The following is a 12,129-nucleotide window of genomic DNA, read 5'->3' on the forward strand; positions in this document are numbered from 1 at the left end:
GAAAAAAGTTTTTTTTATTAAAGATAGTTAAAATTTGTAATAACATAAAAAAATATAGAATATAGTATGTAATGTTTTAAGGTTTTACCAATAAAATTATTGTTAATTTAGGTTAAGTATGAAACAATCGAAGCAATATAAACGAACTTGCTGCCGAGTTGTATGCTTACAATTCAGCAGAGATAATGTAGAACTATTAAGATAGTTGTATAAGTATTTAAGAAAATATATATTTCTACTTTTTTTTTAATAATCAAATTCCCTTTCTTTAATATTTTATGCGTAAGTAGGTAGGGGAAGACCGGGGACAGTTGAAACAATTTGACTTTAACTGCATGTAGTGAATTATCTTCAGTATTTAAAGATAATATATTTATCCCACATGAAGGAATATATATATGGCTCCTAAACAAAATTCATTTGATGGGTATGCCTCTATAAGTTAAGCTACAGTAACCACATTAAGAAGATGGGGAAATTCGTTTCAAATGACCCCACACTGGGGTCAATTCAACGAAGTCAAAACAGTTAGTCCGGACCAAATACTGAAAGAAAATATGCCTGAAAAGGTTTCTAGAGGAAGACATGTCTTCTCTAAATTAGTTCGGAAATAAAATCGCTCCTGATTTTATTTTGTTTATTTAACTTGTTTTGTATGAAAAATATCAAAATTTGATAATGAGACAAATTACTATGTCATAGTGGTCTCCTATATCAATTTAAATTTGATATCCTAACCGTCTCAAGTTAGACCCCATTCTGACGGTACGTATTTGTTATTGTTGCCAGTTTTTCATCCAAATTGTAATTAAATTGCCGAAAGGTTTTTTTTATGACCAAGCAATTGAGATGCCCACATAGGGTGACAAAATGTCACATCTTTCTAGCATAAGGCCTCAGATTTCTTTTTTTTTACTGCCTACAATAGGGCTACGGGTAATTTTATGGAACATAATATTATGAATTTACGATTTAGTTATAGAATGGTATGAAAAGTTATTTATCACAGTTTAACAAAAATCCTGATTAATTTAATACATTTTTGAACTTTATTGGCCGTCTCATTCAGAACTATACCTCGTGGGACTCCATGTTTGGTGTCAGATTTGCTTATTTTTCTTCCGATTTTCTAACATTGCTAACGATTTAATATATGTATTTTTTAAAGTAGGAGACAATTTTTTTAATAACAAGTATACATGATCAATTGAAATTCTGTTGTTTACAGTGTCAAGTGCTTTTCCGGGATATATAAATTAATATAGTAAGGTTATTTACTTTTCAATCATTTAATATGCACAAGATAAATTTAGAAAACTGAATTACTGCCTAACCTACACCGATTCATATTATTTTGTTCATTGTGCAGGAAACAAATTAGAGTTTAAGTAAGTCTAAAACAGTTACAGTGCCATTTTCACCTCAAGTTATTTGTCTCATTACGCATATCGAAATATGCAAGGCATTATCTAGATAAGCAAAAATATTATCAGGATTACCTATCTACATATAAAAGGTGGGAAAACGTCTTCTCAAAAGACATTAAGTTAAAAGATTGCAAAGTCTACGTCTAGCATTTCATTTATATATTTTTTGCTGTATTTTATTGATACATTTATTTTTAATTATGTTAAGCATATTTATAATAGCTTGCGTTTTTTCTATGGTGAGTGGGCACGGTATGGTCCTAGATCCTGTTAACAGGGCATCAAGATGGAGAGAAGAAGAAAGCGCACCGATTAATGTCGATGATAATGGACTATTTTGTGGAGGAATGATGGTAAGCAAGATTTTCTCTTAACTTACGTTTAAAAAAAACAATCAACTTGCTTGCATACTGTGTAAAATTTAGTATTCTTTATTTTTTACAGATATTTATTTATTAAGAAACTGTATAAATGCGTTAAAATCGACAAAATTGTATTTTTCTTAAATTCTGAAATAAATAGGTATGTCATTTGATGGTTTAAGTGTTACATGCTATCTACAAACATTTGGACATACTCAAAATATTCTTTTTTTACCAACTAATGAAGAAAGTTCGGCATTTTTTTATATTGTTTATATATTTTTTTATTTATACATTTTATCATATTGACCTTTTTTTGTTAAAAACTTTGCCCAGCTTACAAGGGTACCTACATACCTCTTTCCAAGCTAGGCAATTACATTTTAATGCACACTCATTTATAAGTTAATTTATTTTAAAGAAAGAAAAAGACAAATAAAATATAAAATTACTACTATACACGTATATTATGTACCTATATAGATATATAATAATATATATTTATGCATATATTTATATGCACACACACAATTTAATCAATATAGGCGAAACTTCTTTTGCATTTTTTTTTCACCATCCAGTAAGAATCTCAATCCATGGCACGCATCAACTTCTCTGACTCCTGGTCATAAGTCATAACCAATTTCATGAAAGGGCGAGATCAACACCTTCTTCAACTTGACAACACTCCCGCTTTTCCATAATTCCAGCGAAAAAAAACGTTTTTGCCAACATAATAATATTACCTTGATGCCAGAACAGTGCTGACCTCTTTTTTTAACTTCTATTGGAGTATCTTGTATTACAGTTGTGGATGACAGTTGGGTATTTGTCTCTATTAAGGTGTGTAACCACTACCGTTCTCTAAAGTTATTCCCAGATATTTATACTCTGAACACAACTCAATTTTTTGTAGATGTAATTCGTGAATTTCATTAGATTGTCCTAAAAATTAAACGTATGAACTTTGTTTTATCCAAGTTTGATGTCAACAGGTTTTCGTCTGGTCATTTTTATATTTTATCTAAGTCATCAATAGTTTTTATATGAGCTTCTGACCAAGCTGGTGCGCTATAAATTATAGCTGTATCACCAACAAATGAAATAATTTGTCGGAGTGACTGCTCGTTATAAAGTTAATTAATATATATCTAGAACAGCAGTGGTCCCAAAGTACTCCCTTGTGGGACACCTAATGAGTTGAGCAGGTTGAATTAGGTCACTCAACTTTCGCTTTCTGAAATATTTCACTTACATAGTTTTTAAACTATTTAAATAACTGCCATTGGATTCCTAAATTATCCAACCGTTTTCATAGAATTTTATATGAAATAGTATCAAAAGCTTTCGCTAGGTCCAAAAAAATAGCCAAGCTTTTTTTCCAATTATCTAGATATTTCATTATTGTTTCAGTTAATTCAGCTACTGCATTTTCAGTGCCCCATGCCTGTCCGAAATCCGTATTGATTTTCTGAAAGTACATATTAAAGAAAATTATTTATTTCTAAAAAGTTTTAAAAATTCAATTTTACAATTTTTCAAATTATTTTAGAAATGGTATTAGAAATGGCAAAAAGATAAGCCAGGCCTATATTTCCTAATATGTTTTTCGTCAAATCAAAAGTTTCGGGGAAGTTCCTAAATTAAAACTAAGATTAAAAATGCATACCAACGGTTTTTGATATTTTCGTTTTAATTGATTTTATAACTATTATATTTATTTTATCTGGATGCTACGTTTAAAAAAATCTATAGTTTTGATTATTTCAACAGGTGTTGAAGTATTTTTTTCAATTTTACGTGCTTTGTTAGTACTATCAAACTAAGGCATTTAAAAAAAAATAATTTTACGTATCATATCGCAGCGCTTTGGTTTTTTTAAGTTTTGTAATTTTGACATTACTCCGCGTGTGACGTCACAAGTTCTTTTAAGTGAGTTCTGCTGATTGGTGAATTGGTTTTCCGGAAATCAGAAATCTGTCCCAACACTCTATTATTGGTTGATTTGGAAAAACTAGTGATGTCGTTCAACGTACTTAGTTTGTATTTTTAAAAAAAAAAATTTTTTTTTAAATATATTTTCAAGAAACTTCGCTGGTGGCCAGAACACCCGAGCTGAGAGGTGAAAAGGCCATTAAAAAACTAAACGAACGAAAGAAACTTCGCTGTAATGCTCTATTTTTTACTGCGCGTAAGAAAACATTTATATAATCTCCATCTTAGAACAGGCTGAGTCATGTTAGATGGAGACTATCATAATACTCCGTTTTCATTTTACATTTATTAGTTTTATATAGATTCCCTGTTATTAAGTATGTTTACAATTTATTTGCAATAAATTTATTAAAAAAATTTAAAAAATTTAAAAAAATCTATTTCCCGTAACGAACTCCCTCTTTATAGGAAGAAGTGTAAAAGATAAATGGTACTTATTTGAATTTTGATAACTTCCGTTTGTGCTGAAACCAACCGTTGCGCGTTGTAGTGAGAGGGAGAACCAGCACGGACAGAGTTTTCTGATGAGAGGGTCGCCTTTTCTTCTTTGATCAAACAACTGGTGAACTTTAACTCGAGCACTTTATTTTTATTTTCTTATTTTAGTCTGTTTTTTCAAAATGTATTCATTTGTTAGTTTTAATTTACTATTTGTTAAATTATATTACACAGTTATAATTTATTGACGTTTATAAGAGATTCAATGAATCCTTTATAAAGAATATACTACTACTACTAGTATAATAACAAAGGACATTTGTAAACATCTGCAAAGCATTTGCAAGACGTTTCTAAAATGCCCTCGGATAGCTAGACTAAATTATCTTAGAGATAATATTTTATTATTTAAAGTTTAAGAAATAAATATTATCGATCCTATGTGATCTGCCCAATTAACCTATTACTGTACTTTAGAAGCCACCCCTACGAGGTGAAACCCACTTTGTCTACAAGTTTTTAGTGTAATCCGCGTTCTTATTTGCGTTTTAATGATTGACTAAATTTCAATTTTAGGACCATTTTCAACGAGTTGTAAATAACTCAAGTATAGAAAATGGGAATTGTAAAGTAATGCATTTATTTGGATAGTTGTACAAATAAAATTTGGACACCCAGTTATACCTTAAATAATAAACAATATATTTACAAAATTTATTTTTAAAACAAAACATTGTTATAAAACTCAGACGCTTTCCGATGACACTCTATCTACCTATATGGATGTTTGTTTTTAACAAAAATCATCGCTATCTCACGAAACGATGCGATAGACCCAGATCCCTAATATCGTTTGGCAACTCATTAAACATCTTAAATCCTTTATGATACAGATTGTTTTGAGTTGCTTGGATTCTTGTTTTGGGGAGTCTGAAACCTTCACCTCCCCTCGTAGGATAACGATGAATTTGCTGAAAACGCTGAACATCACAAAACATGTATTCGGGCAATAATTTACTTTTTAATTTGAAAATGAACACTAAAATATTAAAAATTACTCTTTGCTTTACCGAAAGCATGTTCGGTACCGTCAACATATGCTGAATATTTGTACATCTACCGCATCTCATTATTGTCCTCATCCCCTATTCTGAGCTTTCTGCGTGACATTTATTAATTTTCAGTGCTCATAAAGATAACACTAGAACAATAATTGAAATTTGGCAAAACTAACTAGTAAAAAAAATAAGTTGGGGTAGAGTGGGGTTCGAACCTCGGACCTCTAATTCGTAGGTCCGCTACACTAGCCGCGGGACCACAACCCGATTTATTGGTATTTTCCTTTAAGTTTAATGTAATATCTGTATTTCTAATTAGACAAAGATGAATACCTAATTCGATTTATTTTTAAATACACAGGTTCAGTTTGGCCAAAATGGTGGAAAATGCGGTTTATGCGGAGATAACTACGCTGATCCTGTTCCGAGAACTTATGAAATTGGCGGCGCTTTTGGGCAGGGAAATATTGTTAAAAGGTGAAAACATTTATGGAACAGAAAACGCCTCGAGTATCTCACATACTCGTAATTGCGAACAAGGAAAAATCACATTATTTATTACTCATTGTCGGTTCGAGCAACGGTTTTCAGAATTATTTTGTCGTTTTCGGAAACGATTTGTAATATTATTACGAGTACATTAGCTGAGGTGAATCATTCAAAATAACAACATGTAAACAATAATGTGACAAGTCTTAAAATAAATAAAATAATTTGTTTGTACAAATGAAAATACAGTAGTTGTATTTTAAAATTTCAATATTTTCTCTCCTTTTTTCATACTTCTATTTAAAACTATTTTATCTGATTTTGGAAGTATTTTTTTTAATATCGTTTCATAACACTTTGTTATTTTTAAATCATCAAACACAAAACGAGTATATATAATGTAATATGTTCACTATTTTATACTCGTATGTATACAATATTATGTCAGTACTCTCTTATGTGAATTTTAATTAACTAGTAGAATTTTATTAGGTTGTTTATTTGTTCTAAATTAAAATCATCTTTTTTGATTTATATATATATATATATATATATATATAATACCAGCCCTGGGGTGCTATTCTGAATCTTCTCTACCCCCTAGAGAGCAATTCATTGGGCGATTTTTATTTTTTGTATGCGTTTACACTTAGCTTCATATCTGGCCACACTGATGATTAAACGTCAAATAATTATGAACACGTGGAGTGTGATTGGAACATGATGATTTTCATTTAGGACATTATTGCGACCTTAAGCATTACCTAAAATACTTCATTCGGTTGAATTGACCACACTGAATTAGTTTTTTTTCGCTTTTTTAAACTGTTATACGTAATTTGACGTTTAATCATGAGTGTGGCCATAATATGAAGCAAAGCGTCGTTGCATTAAAAATTTAAATCCCCAAATGAACTCTAGGGGGTAGAGAAGATTCAGAATACACAATTGGTATGTTTGCTGTCTCAGGAATAGTCTCCTTCGAAGGCACTGCCACGATGCGCTTTAGAGTGGCCAATCTTAGGATTCGGCTGTTAGTGTTAGTTCGACTTGTACGAGCATGGTGGTCCAAACCTCGGTTCTGTTGTTCTGTACGAGAATGGCCCACTCCTGAAACATTAGTCAAAATTGTTAAATTTTCGACCGCCCTAAAGTTTCACATCTGTTTCATTATTTTGTTTCTTACTTTATTATATATGTTTTTTTATATTTATATTCCTGCCTTTTTTATATGTTTTCTACTTTGTTGAATTTATATTTTCGCATTTTTTTATTAACCAAAGTGTTTTTTCTTAATTACAAAAACTCGTATTTTATTTTATTATGTAGAAAAATGTGTTTCTAACGTAAAGAATTATAATTTTATTGTAGAGAACAAACTTGGTTTTCTTGTGTTCACGATATATTTTAATTTATTAAAATTAAATCTTATAAAGCTTATACAATATAAATTATAAAATATTGAACATTAAAAATGTTCATAACGTTGTAAAAAACAAAACGATTTAACATAATGGGTATTTTTCTTATCGAAAATAATCTTATCAAGTAATTTAACAAGAAATAATTAAATAATTATCTTCTCGATCACATTTTGATTTCCTGTGACGCAACGCGTCTATACTGACTGCTGACGTCAGACGGCAAGTAAACACGTGCGCGGATAAAAAATGAAATTTCAAAAGGACGTATGCACTACTTATCATGTAATGTTAGGTAATTTAATTTAAATTTGAATGCAAACAATTAATGTGTTCGTGGGAAATAATTCCTACGTCGGCGTCGGTGTCACGTGGTGCGACGCGGCATCGGCGGGGCGTCGCACAGTGGGCCCAAATTCACAAAACACGATAAAAATTATTTTTTAATAATTTATTACCAAAAATGTGTTTAAAATATTATTTAAATCGTGTTTAAGGTTCTGCCATAAGAATAGGCAACAAATGTAAGCACAAATAAAGTTTTTTTTTATTTAACGTTATTAATATTGTTTTAAATATTTATAAATATACATATTTATTCACTATCTGTTGAATCAGATTCAACACTAGTATCCATTTCATCATTTACCTGTTTTTAATTATATTTTTTTATAAATTTGTTGCTACAGAGAGGAAAAACATTTTTGAGAAGCGAATATGGAAGTCTAGGCATTTACAGGTTATCTGTTACCTGCCACTGGCTGGTTTGTGTGGCCACTTTATACACTGTGAAACATTCACTATTCTGCCTAAAGATTCTGCCTTCTGTTTAAAGATTAAACATCCACATTTTCTCAACTCTTCCATCTGTTGACCTTTGTGAAGTAAAAGAGACTAAACCTTTATCATGTGGGTGAGATTCATCGATTGAACAATCAGCATTCAGCAATCGTCGCATTTTGCCCGTTTTTTCGACAGATTTTATAAGACAGGGAGTCAAAGTTTGCTTGTTTTAATTAGAATTATTTAGGATAAATAACATTAATATCTCGAAAATCGAAAATTTGACAAACCTAATAAAAATAACAAATTTATTAAATAAGAAACACTAGTGGTTGTATATATAATGGTTTTATGAATCGGCAATAGTATTATTTTAAATCTTCAAATTTCATTCGAAAGTTTTTTTTTTTAATTCGTGAAAAAATGTTTTTATTTTTAAAAAAACAACATTCTAGACTGTTAAAATGTATAAAATGAAAATAATAATACATTAAATGTTAAAAAATAGTGTAATAAATTTAATGTTACAAGTTTAACTTAATCCGCGTTCAGTGGTGCATAGTGCAGAGATTGTGGCTTAAAGATATCCTTAAGTTCAGGAAAACTATCAAAACCTCATATAAATTATATTATATTTATGTAATAATGACCTACCAAATGTTTGTTTTTTGTATAGGTTCGAAGATTCTATGATTACACTGAGAACAATATTCTGTGTATTATTATATTACTTTTAAAAGACCCGTCTATGAGAAGAGTGGTCATCCCAAAACTTTAGTTGTGTTCTTCTAAGATAATAAAACGTGTAACACTAGTGTGAGGTTTGTAGTCCATGATCGATGACACATACACATGCTAAATAATTTCACCTGAAATTATAATGCAACAACTGATGTAGCAAGTCAGCGTTTTCTATTGAATTCAATTCATTACATTCTGCGAAACACGAAACACGAACGTCCTGCAGTATATTAATATCGTCCCTATCACGGAGAAATGAACAACAAAGAAACGTGGCCAATAAAGAGAAAACAGGGCGTGGTAACGCCCAGTTCAGTTCAGTCAGTCACCATCAGTCACTAAGTTCCAGCATGTAGTTCAAGTGCAGTCTCTTCAACCCATCATCACCGCTACGCTCGTGCTACACAACCAAGTGATGTATCTTATTCAACATATTGTAATAAATACGCATTAAACAGCAACCTCGTGTCTTCTGTTAATCTCTAACTTGGGTAAAAGCTCCAACCATCAACAATCAAATCCTACACTAGTAACAAAATTATTATTCCGCCCAAATCAAGTTATTTTTCTTTTCACCAAATAATCATCCACTATGTACGAGTATGTAACATTTTGATATATTTCTGTTTATTTGTAGTTACAAACCGGGAGATGCCATGTTTGTGCAAGTTCTAGTCACAGCTAACCACTTGGGCTCCTTCACTTTTAATCTTTGTAACATGGACAAGTTCGGAGGTGAAACTGAAGAGTGTTTTGAGGACATTCGCCTGCTTCTAATCAATGGAGAAGAGAGCTTCGTGATAAACGAAAAAGTTGGATATTTCGATTTGGCACTTGCCATCCCAAAAGATCTGCTTTGTGAACATTGTGTTCTTCAATGGACTTGGACAACAGGTACCAAATTGATATTTCCCATACCAAAAATAATACATTTACCTACATACATATATTAAAACTGAAAAAAATATTTAAGTATTTTTTTGTTATTATACTAATTGCACCAATTAACTTCACTAAAACAATTGCAACAAAACTAACAGCGATCTAACATGTTCAGTACTTGATACAACAGATAAAATTAAATATCTTGGTGTATACATAGACCAAAACTTAAAATTAAAATACCATATTAGTAAACTAGTTAAACATATCATAAAATGTATATACATATTTATTAGACTAAGGAATATTTAAAAAATCAATAATTTAAAAATAGCTTATTACTCAATTGTACAATCTTTGTTACGATATGGTATTGTTGGATGGGGTGGGGTGGTGCATATGCCAATATATTAAACCCTCTTAAAATAGTACAAAGATTAATTATTAAAGTAATTTTAAAGAAACCCTCAACATTCAATACAGAAATTCTATATAAATTGTTTAAAGTTCATACAGTAGACACTATTTATAAAATAAATTCCATTATACAAATTTATAAAGAAGAAAAAATAAAAGAATTTGAGATGAATAAATCACTCAGATACCAAAACAATATTGAAATCCCTAAATTCCACACTAGTCATGGTCAAAATAGCTTTGTCTTCAAAGGTGTCAAAAATTACAATAATCTCCCCAATGAACTAAAAACTATTAAAACTAATATATCAATAAATAAATTTAAAGTAAATTGAAAGAAATTTTTTGAACGAGTGTAAAAACTGCTTCCAATTTTAATCAGTATGAATGTATTATTATTTTGTTTTTTCTTTTATAATCCTATAAGTTTTTTTTTTCTCATTTACTTGTATATAAAAAGTTATATAAATTCGAATAAGTAAATAACTACAACAGTGTAAGTCACTCTCCAAACACAAGATTTATTCTATTTTTTTGGAGAGTTACAATTATAACATTTACTAGATGTATAAAGGTAGATTTGTATAGATTTAAAAAAACGTGTACCATTTATGAAATATATCAATGAAAAAAAAACTGTCTAAATGAATGCATATGTCATCATAGAAGTATTATAAAATTTCTGTTTAGCATAAGGACGAGGCTTGCATTCGAGGTCTTGCATTCGGAAATCCACACAATAAAAATTTGAAATAACGAGATCTAAAATTCTACGAGTGTTAGCTTGCAAGTTAATTGTTTAATGATGATTATGCTGACAGAATTAAAAATAAATTATTTTAACTTATTTCAGCTAATTCCTGGGGTGACTGCGGAGACGGAACTGGGGCCGTAGGTTGCGGAAAAGTGCAAGAAACGTTCAGAACCTGTTCAGACATATCTATTCTACCATAATTAAGTATTGTTATTATAATAACCCAATAAACACGCCCTCATAAACCTTATGTTATCTGTTTATGTGAGCCAACACGATGTTTGATTGAACACTTATCAAAGGAATGCAAGATTATAATATTAAATCAAGATTATGTAGCAACCTCTTCAAATACCTCAGCAATAAATGAGAATGTATGCACATGTACCTAAACCATAATAAAACTAATAACTAAAAGAATGAATAATTTTATATCTAGGATTAAAAAATAATGTATGTGCAGAGGATAACGAGCGGTTTGTAAGCAGTAATGTGTCAGAAAACTTAATTTATCAGGGCAGAATGTCGACGCGAGGCGATGTAGCGCGAATTGACCCCTACTCTCTACCCTCTCTCTCTCTATCTACACTTCGTACACCCTCGTACTCCACTAACTTCAGTCAGCTTCGTAAGTAGTGTAGAAGGAGCTTTTTTCCCATGAAAATGAGGCCGAGTCCAAGTTATTGGGGCTGATCAAGTTGACAATGGCCTTCCCTGGCCGCCTATTCAGTTTGGATAACCGCAACCGTCTGCCTAACACCTGTATATCAATACAATTCTATTATTAAAGCACACATAGGAATATAGGAGCTTTATTTTAAGACTCAAAATACAAAAAAATGTACTAATAAGTCAATTATAATGTAATTGATATAAGTAAATTACAATACTCCTATTTTTATAGTTTTTCCATTGATATGTCTCAAATAATGTGTAATAAACTACATGTAAAAAAAAAAAAAAAATTGTCTTACGATATTTTTTTTTGTTGAAGGCCTGTATAACATCAAATTTATATGAATACCTGATGTAGATGTCTATAGATGATGTATGCGGACACTGGCTCCGCCTGGATTAGCCTTTTTTGTCAATCGGATGTGCTAATATATTCTGAAGCTGAGTTACAGAAGTTAAATTATTTCACCTATTAGGAACCCAAAAGTAATCACCTGCACCCAGGATATAGGAGCCCAGACAGCGATTTCATACACACCTTTATTAGAATATTTCGTGTTTAATTGCTTTCAAGACATACGTAATTCATTAAAAAAACGGAACATAATGGACGGTTTTTTGCACCTATTCGATGACATTAAAGCCCTTACTAAAAAGCGAATGGTGGTGGAATTATGATCCTCATGC

At 30.6% G+C, this 12,129-nt stretch overlaps 1 protein-coding gene across 3 annotated transcripts; it reads left to right on the plus strand.

Moving 5' to 3' along the window:
- Window positions 1-1,552: 1,552 nt before the first annotated feature.
- On the plus strand, window positions 1,553-11,887 carry LOC148274619 (uncharacterized). Of its 3 annotated transcripts, XM_088236860.1 has the most exons (4): window positions 1,553-1,780; window positions 5,642-5,757; window positions 9,352-9,608; window positions 10,867-11,887. In XM_088236860.1, the coding sequence occupies exons 1-4, from the start codon at window positions 1,628-1,630 to the stop codon at window positions 10,965-10,967; spliced, it is 627 nt and encodes a 208-aa protein (XP_088092986.1). In that variant the 5' UTR covers window positions 1,553-1,627; the 3' UTR covers window positions 10,968-11,887. The 3 variants fall into 3 exon arrangements, with proteins under 3 accessions (XP_088092986.1, XP_088092987.1, XP_088092988.1); XM_088236861.1 differs by lacking the exons at window positions 1,553-1,780; window positions 5,642-5,757 and adding an exon at window positions 7,371-7,485; XM_088236862.1 differs by lacking the exons at window positions 1,553-1,780; window positions 5,642-5,757 and adding an exon at window positions 8,744-8,867.
- The last annotated feature ends 242 nt before the right edge of the window (window positions 11,888-12,129 follow it).

Source organism: Micrasema longulum, unplaced genomic scaffold (genome assembly GCF_059751315.1).
Source record: "Micrasema longulum isolate JH-2025_06_02 unplaced genomic scaffold, ASM5975131v1 h1tg001613l, whole genome shotgun sequence".
NCBI classification, from domain to species: Eukaryota; Metazoa; Arthropoda; class Insecta; order Trichoptera; family Brachycentridae; genus Micrasema; species Micrasema longulum.

Excerpts from the sequence above, each read along its gene's own strand:
- LOC148274619 (XM_088236860.1), top strand. The coding sequence starts at position 1,628 with ATGTTAAGCATATTTATAATAGCTTGCGTTTTTTCTATGGTGAGTGGG. Across the intron at positions 5,758-9,351 it reads CAGGGAAATATTGTTAAAAG|TTACAAACCGGGAGATGCCA; the intron begins GTGAAAACATTT and ends GTTTATTTGTAG. Across the intron at positions 9,609-10,866 it reads TCAATGGACTTGGACAACAG|CTAATTCCTGGGGTGACTGC; the intron begins GTACCAAATTGA and ends AACTTATTTCAG.